The sequence below is a fragment of the Doryrhamphus excisus genome, chromosome 2, assembly GCF_030265055.1.
Source record: "Doryrhamphus excisus isolate RoL2022-K1 chromosome 2, RoL_Dexc_1.0, whole genome shotgun sequence".
Classification (NCBI taxonomy): Eukaryota; Metazoa; Chordata; class Actinopteri; order Syngnathiformes; family Syngnathidae; genus Doryrhamphus; species Doryrhamphus excisus.
Genome location: NC_080467.1, coordinates 25,821,416 through 25,846,607, shown reverse-complemented (window position 1 = coordinate 25,846,607; position 25,192 = coordinate 25,821,416). Strand labels below are relative to the sequence as shown.

Below are 25,192 nucleotides of genomic sequence, written 5' to 3'. Positions count from 1 at the left end.
TATATATATATATATATATATATATATATATATATATATATATATATATATATATATATATATATATATATATATATATATATATATATATATATATATATATATATATATATATATATATATATATAGTGTGTGTGTGTGTGTGTGTGTAATTAATAAATTATACTGCTTATTTGTTGAATAAAGACCATTATTAGTTAAAAACAATTAGCACATTAGCATTTAAGCTCATTTTAAGTATTTTTTGTCTAAATTAAGCATAAAAATGGCAACATGAGCTAAAATACAACAGCAGGCTTTTATTGCAGGTTTGTATGATCTCACAACTGTCAGAATAATCCCTAACACAGACTACTGTTGCGGCCGTTCCCCGCACCAAGATAAAACTCAACTATGACCCCCCCCCCCCCCCCCCAACGTCATGTGTAAAGGGGTGACTATAGGGTTGCTACGTCATGTCTAGAGGGCTCTAATAATGTTTGAAAAATCTATTTAGAAGAGTGTAAACGGGTTTGCAATACTCCCAACTATACGAAAACATTCAATTCATACATAAGCAATCAAAATTCCATTAACACAGTCTGTAGTGGAACCAATTAACCACGATAAGTGAGGAATTACTGTATAACTTTGTAGTGCTTGTATGCCAACCGCTCAAAGGCCACATTAGTTTGCTCAAGTGGGAGTTTGTGAGTGATGAACTCATCCAGCTGTCGCATCTTCTTCATGTAGTTGTCTCCCAGCTTTGGGAAATCCTGCACACTCTTCCAGCCTCAACATAAATCCATTTTATCAAAGTGTACGCAAAGCGCATCACTTTATTTTATATTCAGCTCAGAGCTAGTGAATACACTGTACACTATTGTCACCTCTTGCTCACCATCATGGCGGATTTTCTACTCCACGACACGACTGTTCAATGAAAGTACCGCCGAATCGGCAATCCTATTTTCTAGAATCCTTAATATAAATAATTAAAGCCCGCTTGGGCAGATTGCTTTACCATGGGATATCATATCTTTCTAATTTACTGCAATTTGTTTTTAGCTGGGGTCTACAAACATCTCCCTTACAGTGTACAGTTTACGACTGTTTCCGTTTTTTCGACATGGCTGTAGCGCTTTACGGCAGATTGTAGTCACACGTGTTGTGGTCGCATGGAGGATCGTTGGAGTCTGTAGCAGCTGCTGAAGTTGTAAGTCATGAACACGGGACACAATGAACATACTTTGCATAGTTATATGCGTTGTATGTTAAATTTACAGTCTTTGTGTGTTAAGATAGCTATGTATAGAATGTTGCATTATTTCTTTTGCAAATTGTGTATATATGTTTACATGGTCGGGCTAGCTAACGTAGCTAGCTAAGCCATACATTGTGTTGTCCGGTCAACTCGCCATCATCCTTCGTACCAAATGACCTGTAGTTTATTTTGATATAATATTATCTTTCTGTTTTTGTAGATCACCTGAAGAATGTCGTTCAGAGGAGGTGGAGGACGAGGTGGAAGAGGTGGAGGATTTAACCGTGGTGGGGGTGGCAGAGGAGGCTATGGCGGCGGCAGAGGAGGCTATGGCGGCGGCAGGGGTGGTGGAAGAGGAGGTTATAACAGACAGCAAGACTTTGGACCCCCGGAATATGTTGTTGGTGGGTTAATGTGACAAATAGCACTGTGGGCCAGTACCATAGAGATCCTGGGTTTACTTTGTTCCGATACTGTAGACGTTTTCGCAACTGGTGCAAAATTGCGTCACATCAAGTGTTCTAATGTTTACTTCGCTGCCTCCACAGCTGTAGGAGAATTCATGCACCCATGTGAGGATGACATTGTGTGCAAATGCACAACAGATGAAAACAAAGTTCCTTACTTCAACGCGCCAGTGTACCTGGAAAACAAGGAACAGATCGGGAAGGTGGACGAGATATTTGGACAGCTGCGGGACTTTGTATCCTTTCTATTTATCTGTCTTCCACTTCAGTGTTAATTTACATCAACAACATTGCTGCTCACAATCTACTTAACACAAACCCTCAGTATTTTTCCGTCAAACTGTCTGAAAATATGAAGGCGTCTTCGTTTAAGAAGATGCAGAAGGTAAACATTGCATCCAAATTAAATACATGTTATTTTGCATTGCTCTATTAAACTGTGTTTTCAGTTTTATATAGATCCAATGAAGCTCCTCCCACTGCAGAGATTCCTGCCCAGGCCACCTGGAGAAAAAGGCCCGCCAAGAGGAGGCCGAGGTGGGGGTAGAGGCGGTGGACGAGGCGGCCGTGGAGGTGATGAATTTAAACTGAAACCTGACTAACTCTTTGTCTTGATTATTGTGTTAATGTATTGTCTTTTTTCGTTTCTTAAAATCCGCATTGGTCTTAGGTGGATTTCGTGGTGGAAGAGGGGGAGGAGGCAGAGGTGGCGGATTTGGTGGAGGTGGCGGATTTGGTGGAGGTGGCGGATTTGGAGGACGCGGAGGTGGCTTCAGAGGGAGAGGAGGAGGTGGCGGAGGACGTGGATTCAGAGGTTTGACCGCATTCTCCACAACTTTTATGTTCTTTAATGTGTTCATGTTGAGTACGTATTAAGCTGTGTTTATTTTGTAGGTGGGCGATGATATGCCGTGGGGTCATAATTCATCCCTGTTCTCTGTGAGCGTTTGTCCTGCGTGCCAACGCTTTCCCCATGTGGACACATCATTGGACTATACCTCATGGATGGATTTGTTTTCTGTCTTTTTTTTTTACAAGTTTTTGTATGAGTGATGGACCTTTTTTGTTTTTATTTCAAGGGCTCATATGTATGCTTGTGTCAACCCCTTTTCTCTTTGTGCACAGACATGTTATTGTCCTGTATAAGTCATAAATTTTTGTACTTTGACCATGAACACATGCAATTACTAACCATCATTAGTCACGTATGGACATGTGGACAAATAAGATAAGATATGCCTTTATTAGTCCCTCAGTGGGGAAATTTGAGACTTTTAAGTTAGAAAGGTTTTTTAACATTCAAAATTTGTCAACAGAAGATTTTGTAATTACCTTGATTAAAAGTTTTTGTGTAATATGTGTTGTTTTGGGTATGCTAAAGAACTACAAATTCTAAAAACTACAATGGCTTGCAATGGATACCCTGACAGATTAAAGTAACAAGTGTGGCTTTTGGGTGAAATTTCTGATTACTCAGTTTTATGCCACTGAAATAAAAAGCTTTGGACTACCACAATATTTCATTAAATAGTTTAAAGGTGAGTTAAAGATGCTCCATGTTATTGTCAGTAATGTGTTGATCATAAGAGTGAATTAAATGTGGAATTGTGTATTGATATGTGTAAAAAATATTACAGATTTAAGAAAAAAAAACATTCTTATAGATATGCTACACGTTGTGCATTAACCTTTATCTGTAAGTAATGTATTCTCCAAGAGGCTTTATCTTCAACGTGTGCCAATGATTTTCCAACCAACTTCCGCGGTGGGCCATTTTCCGGAAGTGCGTCACCATTGACATCGCTGATTGGTCAGATTCTCCTCCTTTTGCGGCTGCGCTCACTTCGCCCGAGTCGAGACAGAGCAGAGAGTATGGAGACTGCTGGAAAAGTAAGTCACTGCTTATATTTGTTCTGCTGATTTGTATGCAAATGTCTCCGAGTTGGTAACTACTTTATTTTTATCACGTGGTTTAGGCGCTTATGGACCTATTGTCGAGGCAGCCGTGTCTGAATCTCTAATTTAATTACGTAATTACGATAAAATAATAAGCGGCTACTATTGATGAAAAATGTAGCCATTTCTTAAATTAGCTAGCAAGTTAACAACGTGCTGGAAGGGCACGTGCGTGTCCTGAGCACACCAACTTTTGCAAGTTCAAGGGTCACACGTACGCCACATTACAATAACAATCACCCAGCCATAACGCCTCAAAGGTGCACTTACTCACTTACCTAAATGTATTGTTTTAATAAAGTGTAAAGTGTTTTAATAAAGCTGTGATTGACCGCCCCAGGTGATCAAGTGCAAGGCAGCTGTTGCCTGGGAGGCTGGCAAGCCTCTGTCCATCGAGGAGGTGGAGGTTGCACCACCTCAGGCTCATGAGGTCCGCATCAAGGTGAGATAAAGCCCGCCACTACCTACGGCCATGCTGTCTTTATTCATTCTACTCTTATACACTCATGACCACAACATCAGCCGCGCCTACAAAGTCAAACATAACCCAAGAAAGACTTGATAATCGAGCTTGGTTATGTTTTCTCTCAGCTCTTTGCCACAGGAGTGTGCCACACCGACGCGTACACTCTGAGCGGCAGCGACCCCGAGGGCCTTTTCCCTGTCATCCTGGGCCATGAGGGGGCGGGGACTGTTGAAAGTGTCGGCGAGGGTGTCACCAAGTTTAAGCCAGGTGAGAAGTCACAACCAAAGGTCAACATTTGGAGTGTGTATGATGATTTATTTTTTTTGTACTAAGGTGATGCTGTCATTCCGCTTTATGTGCCTCAGTGTGGTGAATGCAAGTTCTGCAAAAATCCCAAGACCAACCTATGCCAGAAAATAAGGTCATGTCAGACACCATGTTCATTCACACTCTTCCATATCTTTTTTTTTTTTACTGTGCACATGCATCTAATTTGTACTACTATGTTTAGCTATATTATATATTCAATGTGTCTGTCCCTTGTTTACATTTTGGTGGATTGTTAGATAAACGGCCAAGACTCGGGGCGAGGGGCCGGCTGATGGTGTCTTGGCCTGCCCAAAGAGGCGTCACACTGTCTCCGAAGTCGCATTTCAATCCAATCCATTTTATTTATATAGCACGATTAAACAAACACAAGGTTTCCAAAATGCTGCACAAGATTAAAAATACAAAGCACAATAAAAATGAAGTCAGTAAGGTAAATTAGAATAAGATAAAACAAATGTAAAATCGATTAAATAAAATAAAATGAGATAAAACACAGTACATTCAAAGTAAGAGCAAATAAAAGAAAAGTAAAAAGAAGTCAGCCACCCACTGAGTGTTAAAAGCCAAGGAGAAGAGGTGGGTCTTAAAATGGGATTTAAAAACAGACAGGGAGGATGCGTGTCGATATTATTCCAAAGTTTTGGGGCTGCAACAGCAAAGGCACGATCCCCCCTGAGCTTCTGCTTTGTTTTAGGCTCTTTCAGGAGCAGTTGATCAGCCGAAAAGTTGCACACTACGGAGAAGCTTTCTTTTTAAAAAAAAAAAATGAGGATGAGCATAAGCGGCATAGAAAATGGATATTAATATATTTCATATATATATCATTCTAAATATTCTCTCTGTGCTCAGACAAATGCACACTTCTGAGTGGCCCGGAGCCCCACACTCAAAATCCCACCAATGTAACGTGATATTCTTCTTGTAATAGCCATATACAGTACACTACATTCAATTCTTTGTCATATACCTATGCACAATGGCGGCCTCTGCTGCACAAAAGGTGTACTGACTAAGTTAGTTACTAAGGGCTCACATTAAGTAACCTCACAATTACAGAGGTTACTTAAGGTCATAATTAAATTATTGTATTTACTGGAATAAAACTTTATGAGTACATTATTTCAGTGTTACTAATAAAGTTTCATTGTTGTTATTGTGCCAGAAATAACTTCCTTTATATTAAACCAACATTCAAGTTAGTTTTGTTTGCTCCTCCCACCCTTTGGCAGAGTGACCCAGGGTCAGGGCCTAATGCCGGACAAGACCTCCCGCTTCACTTGCAGGGGGAAGCAAGTGTTCCACTTCATGGGGACCAGCACCTTCTCCGAGTACACCGTGGTGGCCGACATCTCTCTGGCCAAAGTGAACCAGAAGGCTCCCCTGGATAAAGTGTGCCTTCTGGGATGTGGCATCTCCACAGGATACGGTGCTGCCCTGAACACCGCCAAGGTGGGTACGGTCAAAAAGACCACGCCATACGATCATGTTCACATAGTCTTGTAATTCTGTCTTCTTCACTCACACTCAAAGGTTGAACCCGGCTCCACGTGCGCCGTCTTCGGCCTGGGAGCTGTAGGTTTGGCCACTGTTATGGGCTGCAAGGTCGCAGGGGCAAGCCGCATCATCGGTGTGGACATCAACCCTGCCAAGTATGACATGGCGAAGCAATTCGGAGCCACCGAGTTTGTGAACCCCAAGGACCACAGCAAGCCCATCAATGAAGTCCTGGTGGAGATGACCGATGGCGGTGTGGACTACTCCTTTGAATGCATCGGAAATGTACAGCTCATGGTGAGGGATTTTCTCTGTCGCTGCTCAAAAAAATTAATTCACACTAACATACGATCTGATTTAAAAGTTAGGATTTAAAAATGTTTTATTAGCTGTATGACCAGCAAATGTCATCACCCATCTTTCTCTCAGGAGGACCAATCACATTTATAATTTACTTTTCTTTTGGCTTGCATGAATGTACTTCTATGTGAGCGAGCGTTCCACATTTTTTACTTTTCAGTCTTGCTGTTAATTTCTAAGTTTTCCCTGGACCTCTCATGAAGAACAACAGACCATTGGAGTTTATTTAAGGGTCTCATTAGGCCGATCCTCATGCTGACAGTGTCCTGCCTGTCCTCATTAGGCCAATTTCTGATAAAGATATCAGCCAATACCGATGTTTATCTATGTATGTATGTATGTGTTGTATACAGCATTTTTAATATTGGTTTTCATGATAGGGAAAAAAAAATCTGATACCGACATTTATGTTGATATCCACCCAATTATTGGTACCAATATTTATCTGACATCCCTAATAACAAAAAACTATAAAAATATAAATGGTAAGAGAATAATGAATACTAATAATTCATTTGTTAATTTTCTACCACTTATCCTCACAAGGGTTGCGGGGGGTGCTGGAGCCTATCCCAGCTATCTTCGGGCGAGAGGCGGGGTACACCCTGGACTGGTGGCCAGCCAATCACAGGGCACATATAGACAAACAACCATTCACACTCACATTCATACCTATGGACAATTTGGAGTCGCCAATTAACCTAGCATGTTTTTGGAATGTGGGAGGAAACCGGAGTACCCGGAGAAAACCCACGCATGCACGGGGAGAACATGCAAACTCCACACAGAGATGGCCGAGGGTGGAATTGAACCCTGGTCTCCCAGCTGTGAGGTCTATTTCTGCAAACTTATGCAGCCGAATCGTATATCATGTTTGCTATGCAAAACAAAAGTAAACAGGAAGTTGCATGTTCCAGCGAGCTGCTCTGGAGGCGTGCCACAAAGGATGGGGAGAGAGCGTCATTATCGGCGTCGCTGGAGCCGGACAGGAGATCTCCACCAGACCTTTCCAGCTGGTGACGGGCAGAGTGTGGCGTGGCACCGCCTTCGGAGGTGATGATTTTAACACGTAACATGGCAGTACATCTGAGGCGATATCCAGTGGCAACTTCACTTTCGTCCTGACAGGCTGGAAGAGTGTGGAGAGCGTTCCCAAACTGGTGGAAGACTACCTGAGTAAGAAGTTGAAGGTGGACGAGTTTGTCACTCACATGCTGCCCTTTGACAAAATCAAAGAGGGTTTTGATCTCATGCACGCTGGAGAAAGGTCAGCACAGATTTCCCATATTGTAATTCTTGTTTTTTTTTGTTTTTTCTACCGTTTACATTTGTAACTTTTATTTCCCTGTTCGTCCTGCAGCATCCGCACTGTTCTGACCTTCTGAAGTGCCTCCACCAGTCAAGCAGCTCCTTAATGTTTCAACGTTCCTAGCGCTTAATGTGATTACTGTTTTCACTGTTGGAGCAACTGTTTAAGGGTCTCCTTAACTGTTTCAATAAATCTTTTTCAACACATGTCAATCTATTAAGTGCACATATTGTATTTTGATGTCTGATCATATGATAAAACCTGCATAATGCTATATTGCTATAATATAAATGCAGCACATTTGTAATATAGTATATGACATGCATCATTTAATATTGGAAGCAATGTATGTACAATTTGGATTTTTGGAGGTTTAGCACCATCAAGTATTTCATATGAGGATGAACATAGGAGAGAGTGCTAAATATGGATAAACTGCACTATGTTACATATTGATGGACAAGATAGTGTGAGGCAAAAGTGATTTAATACCATATAAACACAATTTTACCAAGTGTTGCGGTTCAAAAATATTGCGCCGGGACTATTACAGATAATGGTGGTTCTCGTCTGTTTAGACTTGTGAAAATAAAAATATTTTATTAATTCCAACAGTTATAATTTAGGTTCACGGTAATTATTACTTCTTAATACTAATGATTTGTCAACATTGTATTTATATACAGTACAGTGTTTTGGTAACGCAGTGCGCATGCGCAATGTTATGCCCCAGGTGGTCCAATCAGCTATTTTAACAGACCCCAAAACAACTGAAAGGAAGGTTTCACAAGATGGCGACCGCCGTTTTGGTGAGTTATTCGCTGAACGCCCGGAGCTTAATTAGTCCAGGTTAGCTAGCGGTACATGTGTGCCAGCTACGACGATGGTTTACTTCGCGAAGTATGCGCCATACCAAGCGGGGCCTGCAAGTTTCAGTGGAATCAAATCACAGTTATTGGTACATCTTCCGGTCGCTAGCTGGCCGCTAGCTAAAGGTGACGTCAGCAACGTTAGCCTAGCATCTTCTCGCAGCCGTACGCCAGATATGATTGTGTTCTCTTAAAAAATCACATAGCAAATTTATTATAGAGGAAAAACTATTTTTTCAAAGTATACTGAAGCGTTCTAATGGGAAAGAGCGTCCCAATGGTTACCCTCCCTGTTTTCCGTTAAATGGATTGGGATTGTATTGCACCCATGCCTCACCAGTCTCTTTAAATGAGTTTATTCTGGGATTTAAATTGTACAACTTCAACACAGCCTTGTTAAAATCGTTTGTTTGTTTATTTAGGTGATCGCTTCAGTCACTAGCAAGCCCGAGAAAGAAGTGAGTGAGAGCACGATTCAAAAATGTGAGAGTCCAGAGTCGTACATCAAGCATCCATTGCAGAACAGGTATGGTGGAAGCCATGCTTCTTTCAGGTCTGTTTATATGTTATGCATTTATTTATGCATTGTGCAGATGGGCTCTCTGGTTTTTCAAGAATGACAAGAGCAAAACGTGGCAAGCAAACCTTCGTCTCATCTCCAAATTTGACAGCGTGGAGGACTTTTGGGCGTAAGTCATGTTGTTCCCATGATACCTTCAGTTGCTATATAATTACTATCATCACCTTCCCAGGTTGTATAACCACATTCAGCTGTCGAGTAACTTGATGTCTGGATGTGACTATTCGCTCTTTAAGGTAAGCGCACACATTTGGACGACCAAGCTCGAGCATGCCCTAATCGAGTCGTCCGCAGCTTTAGCTAATTGATTTAGAAGCACACTTTGCACCATATCAGTGTTTTTAAAAGAATAAACTTTGGGCACATTTAAACAACAAAACTATTAAAACGAGCTGTTTGGCAGCAGGCACCACAGAGTATGATTTCTAAAACTTGTTTGCCGATGATCCCTTATGTATGCATGCCACAGTCTCCACTTTGCTGCAGAACTCTGTTTTACTGCTGCCTTCAGTCTCCTCCGAACTAATACGAATCTGACTAAGGTGCATTTCTTGGTCCACAGGATGGGATTGAACCCATGTGGGAGGACGAGCGGAATCGACGAGGCGGCCGCTGGCTGATAACGCTGTCCAAGCAGCAGCGCAAATCAGACCTGGATCGCTTTTGGTTGGAGACGGTAAGTTCGATGAGGTGATGGCTGCGGGGGTCCTCCCTCCTGTTTCTCGCCAGCAAGATGGCTATCATGTCGCAATTTCCTTTTCGCTGCAGCTCTTGTGTCTGGTGGGTGAAGCTTTCGACGACCACAGTGACGACGTGTGCGGAGCCGTCATCAACGTCCGAGCTAAAGGTGACAAGATCGCAATCTGGACCACGGACTATGAAAACAAGGAGGCCATCACACACATAGGGTGAGCTGCGGGACTGTATACAACTCTAGCTTGTTTCTCCCCCTCCAAACCATTCAGTTAGCTTTAGGTTGACTCCTCTGATTTAATTTGTGTTATGCTGCACATTTTATGCTTATATCAATTATTCACACATTACTACTGTATTTTTGGAGAGAAACGGCACAAGTGGGTGAGTTAAAAAAAAATATATATATATCAACAAATTTGCAGCGTGGCAAATTACTGATGCACCAATCCACATTTTTTCCATCCGGTTACCTGAATTTGGATATGTGGTGATACTGGTACTAATCCGATGTTGATTGTCCTTATTAGGGTCACAGGAAAGCTGGAGCTGTTGTTAAATTATTTGTACTTAATATTGTTAAGTAGCGTTTGCAAATTCTACAGTATGATACAATACAGTATGATAATGAGGTGGTCGATTAACAATCGCTGTGATAAGCAAGACAACTACAACCACATCCAAAGAGTATTAGCAAAGATAGCTAGAAAAATATCAGCAAACATAGCCGTTTGCACACAAGCGCTCAGCCTGACGCATTCACGGCTTCACAGAAAATCAGACAACACAACCGCATTGCGCATAGCTTCCATGGCGTTGCGTTGCGTTACCATTGACTTTATGAGGCTGTAATAAAATCCTCACTGCAGGCAAGTATGATATTGTAACAGCCCAGTAGTTATTGTCTTGTTATACGTTTAATGTCCAACTGTTTAGTTAGCTATTCTCATGGATCAGAAATCTCCAATACGTGAGTTACGCCGGTATCTGAACCAGATATTAATACTGGATCGGATCGGCCCTATCATATCCAGAATGCCGAATATGCAAGGAGCCACAGTTTTCATTGCCTCTTTACTTTAGCATTTGTTTCTTTCTAGGCGTGTGTGCAAAGAGCGGTTAGGTGTCCCGCCCAAAGTGGTCATCGGATACCAGTCGCACGCCGACACGGCCACAAAGAGCGGCTCCACAACCAAGAACAAGTTTGTCGCCTGATGATATCGTGATGCCTTTGTTTGGCTTGTGCCAACGGGGAACCGTCTTTTTTTTTTTCCATGAATGTATGACGTGTTGATCCACTAACAAGAACTTGAAGTGGACACGATGGCTTCCTGCCTGTGTATTTGTTGTCACTTGGCCAAAGTGTTTGGACGAGAGTACGTGTACAGTTAAATGGCTGCACTCTCCATGGAGAACTGTTATGTTTGCTGAAGTGGGTGAAGGGAAAGGGATGTTTTGATGCCCGTTTGTTTTTGTTTTCCAATGCAGCTGCATATTCAAGAATATATTGTTTCTTTGTTTTCACGGCAACATATGTCAGGGAGTGTTTAAACCTTGTACAAAGTGTGAATAGTAAAAGAAAATGACCTATTTTTGAAGCGCAGATAAATGCATCATGAAAAAACACACATGGTGTATGCGTAATGTTCTGGAATATTTAAGTTGACGTCTTTGGCAATGACATGAGGTGATTTGTTACAGTCTTTAAGAAATTTATCTCCATTATTCAGATGACGTTTGTGCTTTGGTCTGGTGACTCTTGCATCATGTGATTCTATTTCACAATTATCTCTGACCCTGAAACACTACCTGTGCCCTGAACAGTAAATGTGCAAATACACAAACTGAGTGGCATGGTTTTCTTTCAACAAGGTACACACAGTTACTATTTAGTCCGCTAATTTGTTAATATAATATTGTTTATATTTTACCCACTTTTGCACCTAAATTAAACTACAATTTTAGTAACAGATCTGCACACGGCATAATAAGCATTGATACTATGATTTTTTTATTGTCTTAAGAGTATGATTGTTTACACATCTCTTGTATTCTCGTTTCAACGTGTAGGTGAACCTAATGGTGTGTCCTGGGGGAACTCATCGCTTCAGTGTTACCAACCGTCCATTAGGTGGCAGTAGAGCTCCGCTTTTGCAAACTGACCTCTTGTCTGACTCTCCAAACACCACAAGTGGAGGTAATTGGCATTCCACTGAGCACTCCTCCCTCAGTTGGGAAAGGAGATATCTGCAAATAGCAGCTTGGCATCTTATTTATTTATAGACCCCACCCCCTCTCGCTTACAACCAACAAAAAAAATCTCCATTACAACGCCCGCCCCCGCCTCAGGCAACTGTCAACCTGGTGCTCAGCATCTCCAGTGCGTCACACAGGCGGGCGGGGGACTGGGGAAGTCAAGCTGTGAGGCCTCACTCTTGTTTGTGTGCACGGCTTATAAACCTCCAGACATGACACCACTGTGGATGAGGTTCCCCCTTCCCGCTCCTTCCAAGGAAGCCTCTTGACAGACATGTCAGAGGACTACAGCGTGTCTGCTCACTTGAGGCGGGCTCAGCGGGCCGGTTATTAAGCATACGGATGCTGACAGTGTCCTGCAGTCACTAATAATATTGTCATCCCTCAGTCTGACACCAACTGGAGGAATCCTCTCATTTGCCAAGCGCTGCGCTTGGAGGCGTGGGGGGGCGCCACACATGACATAATGCATGAACACGTACTGTATGTCTCTGGAGACGACACCGCATGCATCATCACACCAGTGGCATTTGCATATGGACTAAATCCACTTACATACCAGGGTGACGGCAGTACATTTTCTTACTGTCTGATGTGATGGTCTTTAGCGTTGGATTTTGTCCCCCAACGGCAAGATGGCACCCATCATTTCATTCATTATGAAACTTCACAAAAGAAATAACATTTTAGCTGGCTGGCGGACACATTAACAGAGATCAGCAGAGCTTCCGGGATTCTTTTTCTAAGCTAGACAGTTGCTTGGGAGAATTTATCCTATGGAAGATCACTGAACGGTATTTTTTGAAACTGAACATACGTCCATATGTCCACATTGCTTTTCCCATTGGCCCGTGGCACATTGTAAAGATATACAGTCATTTAACAAGAAAACAAAAGAAAAATGCCCGACAGAAATATAGTCACAATATGAAGACAAAGTTGTAATGTAACGAGGAGAAAGAGTGAAATATCCTTAAACCTCAGCTGCATCTTTTTTTTTTCTTGGAATGCAAATTTTGGTCACTTCTGATTTTGAAAAATGCACTAACGTGATGCGCAGTATATACACTCAAAGATGACTTACAGTATAATTTTAAAGGACGTACTGCAGAAATGCAAGTCAAAGATTCTGTATATGACAGGAGAACTGCTCTAGACCCGACTGCTAAAAAGCTTTAAAGACCTACTGGTCCAAAATACTAGTTAAAGTACTAGAAGGCAATAGGTGTTTAAAAACAGCAGAGCGCTGCTGTCATACTGAATAGAGGATCTTTGACTTGCATTTCTGCAGTACGTAAAAAAAAAAAAGAAAAAACATGTGGCGACTTAATGTGCTGTTTGTCAGACACACAGCTGCAGATATCTGCTGGAGAACAGCTAAAGAGAGCGATAGCGTCCACCGCTGGAGCTCATGTTTATGTCAGCGGTCATAGAAAATGTGTCACTCTGCCGCTTTCACGCGCCAGCATGCCTTCCTCGTCTGCCGCACCGCCAGCTGGTCTCTGTCCAGATGTCCGGTCCGAGGCTCCTGCCCCGCCTTTACCCGTCGCCAAGATCAGAGCCTTTGCCAGTTGTCGAGCTCCGCCAAGGACTATTTATAGCACAGGCCTCCATATGTCACATGTGTCAGGATGAAACCAAGCTTCTTTGTTGCCATGGAGATCAAGCATTCCCCCAACATCTTATTCCTTTTGCATTAAAGGGACAGCAATTATTCCTAGACAGATTTTGATTCACATAGCCACTGACTGGATGAAAGCCCGCCCACCTCGCAGTGTCTGACATTTGTCACCGTGAACGCCATTCTTCAAGTGGAAAACACGACTGGGAGACATTTCCATTTCCTTTCTCAGCAAACTAACATGTTGGTCATGCAAAAACGGTCGGCGAGAGTGGCAGGGAGCTGGCAGGTGAGATGGACTCTAATGAATCCGTGCTCGTGGAATGACATCGCGTGGTGAAGTGAGCGAGAGAGCCCGACGCTAATTTATTTTGCAGTTAATTAAGTTGCAGAGCTTGAGTGCCACGCCGTTGCCTGTGAGCACGTCATCATCGGCATGAACACAGCTGCTGTCATCAGGAGGGGAAAATAAGTTTAATAACCTGTACTTATTAATGTTGCTAATCTTTTTAATGCAAAGATAATGCTACAACGAGCTCTCTAGCTGCCCCACAAATGCAGAGTCATGAGACTATGCATCATTTCTACTATTTTATTATATCTAGTCAAGGGGCAAATACTATAGAAAGTACATGTTGGGATTTTTTCCATCAGTGAACCGTATTTCCTCTATACTGGCTGCACTCATGCAGCCCTGGACCATATTAGGCAAGACACAGTTACCTTACAACTCACTTGTTTTACCAACTATACAAGCTGGACACTGACTACTGTAAAGCAAGGATTCTCAACTGGTGGGTCACGTATGGACTGGTTGTTAGTGGGCCGTGGGTCTTTCCTGAGCAAAACAAAACAAAAAAATCTTACAATTTCATTCAGAAAGGGATTTTCTTTTTTTAGTGTGGTGGGATGTTCCCTGAGGCAAGGTGTGTACTCCAATAGGTGGCAGCAACACTCTGTAGTGTTGTTTGAAACCGGAGAGCAACAACCTTTGTTAGTAATAGTACAATGTCTCAGTCCTGTCTCCTGGTGAGCCTTAGAAAGTATTTTATTAAGTATCAACTGTTTAAGTGGAATGTACAGCTGAGTTGAATTGTCATATGTGGAGGTCTATTTGTCTATTAAGCTATTTCTAAAGCTTTGGGACTCCAGCGCACCATAGTGAGAGCCATTATCTACATATGGTTAAAATGGAACAGTGGTGAACATTCCCAGCCAATAATACCCCAAGAGGTCACAAAAGAACCAACAAAAACATCCAAACAACTACAGTACAGACCTCTTTTGTCTCGGTTAAAGTCAGTGAAGACAAGAAAGTCACTGCCTGCATGGCAGCGTTCCAAAGAGTTCCAGTTCCAAAAGTAACACCGCATTTCAGGCCGCTTATCCTCACAAGGGTTGCGGGGGATGCTGGAGCCTATCCCAGTTGTCTTCGGGCGAGAGGCGGGGTACACCACAGGGCACATATAGAGAAACAACCATTCACACTCACATTCATACCTATAGACAATTTGGAGTCGCCAATTAGCATGTTTTTGGAATGTGGGAGGAAACCGGAGTACCCGGAGAAAACATGCAAAGATGACCGAGGGTGGAATTGAACCCTCGTCTCCTAGCTGTGAGGTCTGCACGCTAACCACTCAACCAGCGTGCAGTCCTCCAGACATCATACCAACAGTAAAATACAGTGGTGGTAGTGTGATGATCTGGGGCTGTTTTGCTGCTTCAGGGCCTGGAATCATGAATTCTGCTGTATGACAAAAAATCCTGAAGTAGAATATAAGACAAGTCTACCTGCCATTGGCTAATATTTAAATTAGTTTGATGATCTGAAACATTTAAGCGTATTACTTTTGCATTACATGTACCGTATTACAACATTTCCCCCATAAATACCTTATATTCGTAAGCATCTACTTTGAAAAAATGTTTTTGTTGTGGATCGCGGGATGGAAAAAATGAAGTTGTGAGAGATGTACTTACTTTTGTCATACTCTAACAGTGAATCGAAAGTGTGTCGGGCAGCAGTTGTCCAAAGCATGATGATCACTTTTATAGTTGTCAGGCTGCTCATTTTTATTCAGAGGCTGTCATTATTTCATCGTAGCAGCTCGCTTTGTCTGGAAAAGGCATGTGTCAGGAGAGACAGCACCATCAGCAATGAAGTGTAAAGTGACTCAGCCTGAAAGAATCGTTCGCCTCGACATAAGACGGACCTTTGCGGATCTTGGCTGGATCAGAAATTTATGCAGTTTTATTTTACATCCTTAAATCTACCAAGCATGCTGTCATTACCGCCGCTTGTTATTTACCGCCTTCTCTCTGTACACTTTGAATTGAGGGCCGTGATAGCACATATTTAGTAAGTGGCCCCGCTGAAGAACGATGTGAATATACTGTATAGAAATTAGACAGCTTGGAAAAAAAAAAAAAACGGTAATAAAACAAACACGCCCCTGGTGTTTATTACACAAGCAGAGTAAATATTCCGAGCTTCCTGCCGGCAGCTTTGACTGGTAAAATAGTGATGTGCAACATGCTGCAGAAAGCACTCATTCCCTTTCATTAATTTGAGTACACGTGTTCCGTTTGGGAAGAAAGATCCTGCAGCAGTTACTGCGTTAAATGAGCGTTCCCTCCTGACGCTTCAGTCGCAATCATCGGTGTCGCAGCCCCGCAATCAGGTCGGCGTTCAATCTGTTCCCCAAAGCTTTGGGTATCATCCATCTCTGAGTCTGCCGCGCCAGATAAGTTTTTTTTTTTGGGTCGGGGTGGGGGGTTGTGACCCAGTTTGAAAAAAAAAAAAAAATACAAGAATCACATTTACATGTGATAATGGAGTGACTGATGTGTTTCTAATTTGAAGTTTGAAGTGAGGTCACAAGGTCGTTCCACACTGATGAACACAATGAGATCTCTGGATCTGTCTGCCAGCGCTTACCATGAGGATCAGTGTGCGGATGTTGAAGAATTTAGGGCACATGCTAATTCAAACACTCGCGCATTCTAACTAGAGACAATGCAAGCGTGGTATCAAATATTCTGCTCTTACAAAGAACAAACTTTTTATTGATGGGCAGTTTCTAATATTTTCACCCTCTTTTGTGGTCAATTTAGCGAGAAAGTATTAGGTACAAGCGACGACACTCACTGATTGTGCTTTGTAAGTGCAGGTCAATGCAACCAATTAGATTCACTGTCTGGTGTGGGCATGGCTCAGGCACCCGCCCTTCTTCTTACAACAAGTCTTTCTAAGAGTCATGTCCCATCATGGGGCTGCACGGTGGTTGAGTGGTAAAGGTTTGGCATTATTTATTATACAAAAATAGAATAATAAACAATAACAAATTATATAATAATTATAAAATAATTAAGGAAGTATTCCTGTGAATAGTAAGAATGATAATAAAATTATTATGAATATAATAATAATAATTATTATTCATTATATTATATATACAATAATAAAAAATGACTAATTTGTATCAATATAGGTATTTAAATGATAAACAATGAATAAAATAATAACAAAAATCAATTATTTTGATTATGGGCTGCACGGTGTTTAAGTGGTTAGCATGGAGGCCTCACAGCTAGGCGACTGGAGTTCAATTCCGCCCTCGGCCATCTCTGTGTGGAGTTTGCATGTTCTCCCCGTGCATGCGTGGGTTTAGGTATGAATGTGAGTGTGAATGGTCTGTTTGTCTATATGTGCCCTGTGATTGGCTGGCCACCAGTCCAGGGTGTACCCCGCCTCTCGCCCGAAAACAGCTGGGATAGGCTCCAGCATCCCCTGTGACCCTCGTGAGGATAAGCGGTAGAAAATGAATGAAGTTACGCAATGACAAATGAGCCATTGTGCGCGGATGGGCCCCTGGGGCACAGTTTGGGCACACTTACTTTTGTGAATCTTCGTCGGGGTCGAGCTTGTGGCATCAGTTCTCTGAGCGAACTGGTTGAGGGGGTTGAGGGAAGAGGTGCTGAGTCCTAACGAGCAGCGTTATACAGTATTTGGGTCTTAACTTTGTGGTAACAAAGGCAGGCCCTAAAATGTACTTCCTGGTGTGGGCGTGGCTTAGACATCTGCTATTCTTCAAACAAATGGCCTTTGTAAAGCAGCCTCTGTAAGTAAATTCCAAATTTTCAACGAGGCCTTCACTTGTGATTAATAACTTTGTCTTTCATATTGATTGATTTAATTGTACAAAGATTGTAAAGTTTGGACAATAACAGACCAAGTAAACAAGATTACTTCTAAAACTTATTTTAAGCTGTGTTTTGCCCCTGTTAGCCCAAACAATGACTCTGGTTAACGTGATGAAATCCTGCTGCATGTTCCACATTGGTAACTATACACAAGTGTCCCAAGCGTTTACGTGCGCGAGCATCAGCACCATCGATTGGCGTGTCATGTAATCCTCCATCGTGACAACAGTCAGCGAGATTAGGGGCTAGAGCTGTGGCGTCAGCCCTCTTCGGCGGGTAATGGGCAAAAAAGCATGTTAATTGCCCTTGACTGTTGAAAGTAAATTAATTATTGATCGCTCTCCCGACTCCTCTTCTGTACTTACATAGCCTTACAAATCCTTTTTATCTCCGGCTCGCAGTAAGAACATTTCCTCGTTTCCCCATCATTATGCAGGCGGGCAAACGCGCGCGAGGACCATAAGCCAAACAGCAGCTTCCTGTTCTGCGCCGAAAAGGTCTTCATCTTTACATTCCCTCTGTTAAAATGTTGCATCATGTTCTTGCAGAACTCTCATTTTGCCATGCATGCAACAACACACATGTCCTGGCGCCCCCGCACCGCTAGCTGACAAACAAACAAGAGAGCACATGAATAAAAAGCGGGGTTTGCAGGTCTGACGGCTGTGTTGGGGAATTAATGACACCGGGTGTAAAAAGTGGTGGAGGCGGCACAGACACCAGCATCATTATTTTGCCTATTGATTTCTCATCCTCCTGCAGCATGCAGAGGAGGAAAAAACAACAAACATGTGAAATGAGATTTAAAGATCAACATCATAGGACAAAAATTGGCTGGGACTAGAAACTGATGTGGATTAACCTTTCATGTCATGCTGCATTCACTGTCGCCGTGTGCACCTTAAACTGCATCCCCAGTCAAAGACGACAAAATTATGATGACTTCAGTCTGGATATAGTACAACTATTCAACATGGAATGGTGTGGTCATTATTTACCAAAAGCACAAAGATGGCAGCTGTTATTTGGAAGCAGGTGATAATTGGAGAGTAGTGCACGTTTACGTACATTTTTTGGTTAGCAAAAAATATGTTGCATTTCTTGTTGGGTTCAACTGTGTTCTTAATGTATTTTTAACACAAAATATTGCTTGTATGCAGGCGATTGACTTCCTACTACATGGAAACAGGGACTCTGTAGTTATCGGGAGTACTGACAAAGTTACTCCACAATCCATCCATCCATTTTCTATGCCGCTAATCCTAAGTCTCAAAAATGTTAACACAAAACGTGTTTTTAGAGTTTTACAAATATAATTTTACATGCAGAAAATGATCTGAAATAAACATCAATCGGTAGGCGCCAATTTCCTTGATTTTGGGCAATCAGCTGATCCTAACATGAATCATAACATTATCCACCGATCTTATCTCGACAGCGAGCAACCAAGCTAAAGTTATTTGATGGTTGCATCTTTCATGCATTTTTCTTTGGCTCCATTTTTGGGTTATTTTGCAGCCGTGATCAAAAGAAAAGCACAGACTTGAGGATGAACGATGCCAAAGTTTCAGATAATGAGGTTTGTGTATTTGAAAGTGAGCCCTGAAATAAGTTTGGGATGACTCTAAACACTCGGTTTCAGAGTGCATTGTAAAGCTGGAGGTTTATGATGTCACACATAGATGCTTCCTTGTATGGGCATGTACTTAAGGCGGGATTCTGCTTCCATGAGCTCTGCTCCTGTGTTTACGTTGTTAGCAACCGCTCCCAGGAAGTGTTTCTTTGGATGTAATGGAAAGCTAGAGCAGCTGGACTAGCCCAAGTAGCAATTTATCAGTGTCCTCACTGTGTTTATTTTGTGTAAGTAATGGAACAACAGCGGTTGTCTGTGTAGCATTATAGAGTGTGTAAACAGGCGCTGACGCTGACGCTAATATCCATTTGCCACCACAATCAGTGGGTCTACCCGAGTTTTTTAAACAAAGGTACTCCCACAAAAAAATGTGTAATGACTCCATTCCACTTTACCAATGCTGTAGAAAACGTTAAAAATGCTAACGCTACTTAGCATTGAGAGACGTCTTGAGAAACATGGGACTGTCCAGTCTCTACTTCTGGATCAAATACATGATCCAATACATTATTTATTGTTAAAAGCGGGAAGCACAAAATCCAGACAAATACTGCTGGAATAGGTGCAGATTCTGGAAGCTCTACAAGGCTTTTTATCATGTGTAGCTGCTCCATTGGTGTCCACAACTCAATACAAATACAAATGAGCATAATATGTCTCCTTTAAATCCACTCCCTGTTGAAGTTTTATACATACAAGGGTATGTGTGGGTGTGTAGTACGGGAACATACTTTAAATATATGATTGGAGTAATGTCTGTGTTATTGTGCGGCATCATGTGACGTGCATGCCGCTTTTCCATGGAAGTCTTTGCGGATGAGGAGCTTCTCTCTGTCATTTGTTCATCACTTTGCCATTACACTATGCATAAATGATGCAGCAGCCACTGTGTTTGTTGCAAATGTCATTCATTTTTCATGGTGGCTTTATCTTGAAAAGCCATCTCCTGTTCCGGACCACCTCGCTGAGTCGCGGTTGGATTTCTTCGTCCGGTAGATGAAGTACCACCGCTGGCGTATAAATATATTTTTTTGTTCCGTCTGTCTTTCTTTCCTGACTTCCAGCAAATGCAGCAATTCATAAATTGTGAATGTGCCACTGGTGGTGTGCTTGTTTTCTCAGATGACATTTCCATACATGGACGCTGGTTGAAAATGTCGTTCTCACTCAGCACCGTTGCACCGTGACCCTCCGTACACCATATGATAATGTAAGTGCCTTCAAATAGCACCCAAAACAGATTTATTTATACATTCCTGCTGTTTTGCATATCCTCTGCCCCGAGCCCACACGCTTTATTTCAGTCCAAATGCTGTTGAGTCAGCCTCTTCCTGTATGGCTGTCCCAGATAAGTAGCTTGAAGCTCAATGACCAAAATATCATATGCTTAAATAAAGCGCTATATATATCAAGCTTAGACACAGACCTCCATCCAATATATATATCTTTATTATGTTTAATTATGAACAATACAGACTGTGAACAACAAGCCTCACTGAACCCCGCCGAGCCCTTCCTTACAATACCACACCATTTTGGATATTTTTACAGCCAGACGCAAGGAAACATTTGCTCCTGAATTTTTAATATCAACATGGTTTCTTCTGTGGAAGGATGACATGTTGACATTTATGGATGGAGACAGCATTACATTCCTCAACGGATTCTTCCATCGGCTACCTAGTTAGGAACAGAATGACTCAAAACATCTCCAACCTCTCCAAGGCCAAATTATAAAGTGAATAGAACAACAACAAAAGGAAGTTAACAGGCTACTTCCTGGTCCAGTTGGACAGTTCCATTATGATATGGAGGGTGGACAGCTCCACTCATCCAGTTTACTTGATAGCACCTTTTGTCAGAGTACTCAACATATTTAATGGTGTCAGTCCTTTCCAAAGAATATGTCCAAAACCGAATCTTATGTACTTTTGAACAACAATGGCTTATACTTGGGAGTTGAGGCTAGCTAACAAACAGCTGTGATCTCAGTTATGTTTTTTCATCCCCCTTTATTATAAAAGGTTTCATTTTAAAACTGCAATTTGTGTTCATGTGATACCCCACTGAAGTGTGTTCACAATTTTATTGATAAGTGTATTCGTTGACAATAGTTCAGAAATGTCACCACCTTGTTTTCACCATGTTTGTATAACACAGGCTTACTTTGTATATAAGGGGTGTTGTAATGGGCAATCGCCAGCAGGGGGAAGTGTGACAACTCGCCTGGCTTTCTGACACTTTACGTCAGTTCGTCTGCTTGACGAACTTCCTCTTGGAGGACCCACGTGAGGTTGGCTGTGTCTCATTCATATCTGGTTTTCAGGTGGGTGAAACAGTAAATTGAGCCTGGTATGAAAATGCACTATGTATATATGTCATAAAACGTTTGAATGTACAATGATGGTGATGTTATTAATATATGAAGAAATATATGTGTGGAAAGGGAGCAGTGTAATATTTACACGTGCCGACGCCATCTTGTGCCAATCAAGCCATGCTTGAAAAGTTGGAATTATTCATGTTGTGGAAGTAAGTGAAATGTATAATGTTTATTAATAACTGGGTTAAAAAAACTAAGAACACGTCAGCTCATACACTGTTTTGAAGAGAAAATTAAGATGATACGCTGAAGAACCATATGTGAATGGAAGAAGCTATGCTTCAATGCAAGGTAACATAATACAGTGTTGTCATTGTTTATTAATTTGATTTGTCGTGTCAAAATGTAGCTTAGGTAATTTGCTGAATATACAACTGTGATGAAGAACTCAGTATTTATGCTGAACATGCCAAAGTGTGAAATAGAACAGTTTATGTGGAATAATGTACGATAACCGAGGTTCCACTGTACATGCCTTTTTAAATCTTATGGCCGCAAAGAATCTTGGAATGTTGGTGGCTGCGGAGGACAAGACAAAGGTGAAAAACAAGGCCATATTTATGGGGTAGCTTTTAGAGGAGCCTTCAAATTAGGCCATCTTTAGTGGGTTACTACAACCTCAACCTTCAAGTCTACCCTCTGAAGAATGCAGTCCCTCAAATAGGACAAAGCTAGTGACTCAAAATGGAACCTAATTACATGTGCAATGTTGTGTACATTTGTTGAAACTGTCAAAACTAACTCTCTGTCAATTTTTTTACTCAGTAAAGAGGAAGCCACCTCTTTACAATAATATTACATATACATTTCTTTTGGTTAGCAATGCAGTTAAGCCCTTTAATGTCCAGGGATGACAAACCTGAACAACTAATTGTGGTTTTCATGCTTGACCAGGCCTTCTGGTCAGCAGTAAACAATGTTTGTACCATCCTCTTAGACTATGGAATCACAGGAGTGCCAAAATTAAGGGAATGCAAAATACGAAGAGAATCAATAATAAAAAAATATAAATGTAGTCACGCCATCATGCACATACTTTGCCCAAACAAAATAGTGACACTGTAATGTGTATGGGATATGTTAATTTTAGCACTCCATATCAGACAAGCATGCATATTGGCCACCCCAAATAACGCAATTAATCCTACCAATGTATTCCAGAAAAAAGGTTTAGTGGGTTGCCAGAATCAATTTGGACAGAACCTGTGAAAGTCCATCTCATAGTAGAAGCACACATCCTGTTTTCATGGCTGCGCTTTATCAGAGACAGACAGCGACCTGAGTAAGAGGTGGCGACGAGGGCATCCCTAATCTCCCCTGAGGGCAGACACTTTAAAAAAGAAAAAAGAAAAAAGTAACAGTCAGGTTTCTGCAGCAGTGCGCGTGTGTGTCTGTCTCATGCTGTGTGCCCGCCTCTAGGGGGCGTTTATTACCAGGGTCTCTCTTCACTTGAATGCATCTAAAGTGTGCAGCTGTGCCAGGTGAGGATGGCAACCTCATTTAGCTGAGCTTTTGTTTCTTTTATTTCTATTTTTTGAAGTGTTTCAGCAAAAAGGCATCAATACCCCCCCCCCCCCCCCCACACTTTTCTTCTCCACATCTCAGGATTAATAATGCAGCAACCCCCCCTCCCCTTCCTCCTCCTCTTCCTCCACTCCACCAGAAGCACCTTATTCTATCTTGGCCAGATAGTGCTCAGCAAAGCAGGAGCTAATTTTAGAAGATGACACCGCTGAGTGCTTACGATAAGCAGCACACAATGAACGGGGTGACATTATTTTCTTTCTCTTTCCTGTCGCAGACCTCTTTAGGTGCAAATCAGCGTAAACACAAGGCCGCCTCCCTCACAACCCGCCAGAATGCATGTGGAAATTGCACCGATGGACTGAACATTTGGAAGTTGTTCCTGCAGGTATGCTACCTAAAGACACTCAACAGCAGGGTTTGAGTGAGAAATGTTAGGGGCGGAGTTTGTATGCAAATAAGTCAAGTGATTATGTAATACAAATACATGGGAAACATTCTACAGCAAATATTTTTTAGTCCAAAATAAAGGAACAGAATAAAAAAAATGTTGAGGGCTGGGACTGAACAAACACTGAAATGCAGCAGCTGTACCCTTACACCACCAGGGACAGGTGAGTGGGTGGATTTTGATTTACTTGTCTCTTCTTATCTGTGAATTAGTTGTCTTTTTATTCCTCATGTCACTTGTTAGGATAATATTGTTTGTTGAAAGAAACAAACAAAAAAATTATAAAATGTCTTGTGCCTACTGTATGTATTCATTTATTAATAACTGTGCACATTAATGTCACACTGACATGCCGACTGTCTCCAAAACAAGTCCTCCACATGCTTATAACCTAATACGAATGGGCATGTGAGTCTGCCCCTTACCTGCTCTGTCTGTCTGTCCCGTTACAGGACAGACAGAGATTTTTACTTGATGTCCTTTGTGCATTTCACAAGAATGTGCCCACTTGTGCAACATGCCACCCCCCCCCCCCCAACCAACCAGGACATTATTTTTCGTGCAAAATAAAGGAACAGAATTAAAAAAATGTTGAGTGCTGTGTATGAATAAACACGTGCTAACTTGAAATGCAGCAGCTGTACCCTTACACCACCAGGGACTGGCAGGTAAGTGGGTGGATTATGATTTACTTGTCTCTTCTTACCTGTGTGAATTAGTTGTCTTTTTATTCCTCATGTCACTTGTTAGAATAATATTGTTTGTTGAAAGAAACAAACAAAAAAATGTATGAAATGTCTTGTACCTACTATATTTATTCATTTATTAATAACCATGCACATTAATGTCACACTGACATGCCGACTGTCTCCAAAAACAAGTCCACCACATGCTTATAACCTAATACAAATGGGCATGTGAGTCTGCCCTTTATCTGCTCTGTCTGTCTGTGTGTTACAGGAGGAGATCACTGCTTCCTTCGCATATGCGGTTTCATATATTACCTACAGTATCAGCATGAATAGTCAGACATTTTCTGTAGAAGATGTCTGTTCAGGTTGTGTTGATTTGTGTTCTTGCATGCGAGCTTTACCTCTCATCATTTTCAAAGAACTTGTCTCATCCCACATCTATTTTGGAGCCAGAAGAAGATTTTTACTTGATGTCCTTTTGTGTATTTGACAAGAATGTGCCCCCTTGTGCAACATGCCAACCCCCTCCCACCTCCCCCAACCAACCAGGCATTCTGGGGCCCTATCCACAGCATGTAAAGCTGGGCAGCTCTATCCAATATACTGTGTACACAGTGATGAGAACAATTATTAAGCAGCTTTTTTCCCTCAGGCAAAAC

The 25,192-nt window shown here is 41.8% G+C and overlaps 3 protein-coding genes and 1 long non-coding RNA gene across 5 annotated transcripts in view; all 4 read left to right on the top strand.

The window, feature by feature from the left end:
• The first annotated feature begins 1,039 nt into the window (after positions 1 to 1,039).
• Positions 1,040 to 3,295, top strand: gar1 (GAR1 homolog, ribonucleoprotein). Its single transcript, XM_058064266.1, has 7 exons — positions 1,040 to 1,195; positions 1,464 to 1,647; positions 1,792 to 1,946; positions 2,036 to 2,095; positions 2,160 to 2,283; positions 2,381 to 2,524; positions 2,605 to 3,295. The coding sequence occupies exons 2-7, from the start codon at positions 1,476 to 1,478 to the stop codon at positions 2,613 to 2,615; spliced, it is 666 nt and encodes a 221-aa protein (XP_057920249.1). The 5' UTR covers positions 1,040 to 1,195; positions 1,464 to 1,475; the 3' UTR covers positions 2,616 to 3,295.
• A 195-nt stretch (positions 3,296 to 3,490) lies between these two features.
• LOC131113691 (alcohol dehydrogenase class-3) lies at positions 3,491 to 7,831 on the top strand. The gene is made up of 9 exons (XM_058064265.1): positions 3,491 to 3,600; positions 4,007 to 4,108; positions 4,258 to 4,399; positions 4,466 to 4,553; positions 5,692 to 5,911; positions 5,993 to 6,253; positions 7,234 to 7,369; positions 7,445 to 7,583; positions 7,677 to 7,831. Exons 1-9 carry the CDS (start codon positions 3,583 to 3,585, stop codon positions 7,699 to 7,701), a joined length of 1,131 nt encoding a protein of 376 aa, XP_057920248.1. The 5' UTR covers positions 3,491 to 3,582; the 3' UTR covers positions 7,702 to 7,831.
• A 525-nt stretch (positions 7,832 to 8,356) lies between these two features.
• LOC131113723 (eukaryotic translation initiation factor 4E-1A-like) lies at positions 8,357 to 11,625 on the top strand. The gene is made up of 7 exons (XM_058064267.1): positions 8,357 to 8,434; positions 8,917 to 9,020; positions 9,088 to 9,183; positions 9,247 to 9,310; positions 9,637 to 9,750; positions 9,843 to 9,982; positions 10,868 to 11,625. The coding sequence occupies exons 1-7, from the start codon at positions 8,417 to 8,419 to the stop codon at positions 10,980 to 10,982; spliced, it is 651 nt and encodes a 216-aa protein (XP_057920250.1). The 5' UTR covers positions 8,357 to 8,416; the 3' UTR covers positions 10,983 to 11,625.
• A 5,860-nt stretch (positions 11,626 to 17,485) lies between these two features.
• LOC131105912 (uncharacterized) overlaps positions 17,486 to 25,192 on the top strand; it is a 51,064-nt gene continuing 43,357 nt past the window's right edge. The window contains exons 1-2 of one of the 2 annotated variants that reach the window (XR_009120017.1): positions 17,486 to 21,809; positions 23,668 to 23,778. This is a non-coding gene — a long non-coding RNA (uncharacterized LOC131105912). The remainder of the gene's footprint in view (positions 21,810 to 23,667; positions 23,779 to 25,192) is intronic. The other variant, XR_009120016.1, reaches the window with a different exon arrangement.

Bases quoted from the DNA above. Each gene is read 5' to 3' on its own strand.
- gar1 (XM_058064266.1), top strand. From the start codon at position 1,476: ATGTCGTTCAGAGGAGGTGGAGGACGAGGTGGAAGAGGTGGAGGATTT. The intron at 1,648-1,791 runs GTGGGTTAATGT...CTGCCTCCACAG, and splicing joins ACCCCCGGAATATGTTGTTG to CTGTAGGAGAATTCATGCAC. The intron at 2,096-2,159 runs GTAAACATTGCA...CTGTGTTTTCAG, and splicing joins CGTTTAAGAAGATGCAGAAG to TTTTATATAGATCCAATGAA.
- LOC131113691 (XM_058064265.1), top strand. The intron at 4,400-4,465 runs GTGAGAAGTCAC...TTTTGTACTAAG, and splicing joins TGTCACCAAGTTTAAGCCAG to GTGATGCTGTCATTCCGCTT. The intron at 6,254-7,233 runs GTGAGGGATTTT...TGCATGTTCCAG, and splicing joins TCGGAAATGTACAGCTCATG to CGAGCTGCTCTGGAGGCGTG.
- LOC131113723 (XM_058064267.1), top strand. The intron at 9,021-9,087 runs GTATGGTGGAAG...TGCATTGTGCAG, and splicing joins AAGCATCCATTGCAGAACAG to ATGGGCTCTCTGGTTTTTCA. The intron at 9,983-10,867 runs GTGAGCTGCGGG...GTTTCTTTCTAG, and splicing joins GAGGCCATCACACACATAGG to GCGTGTGTGCAAAGAGCGGT.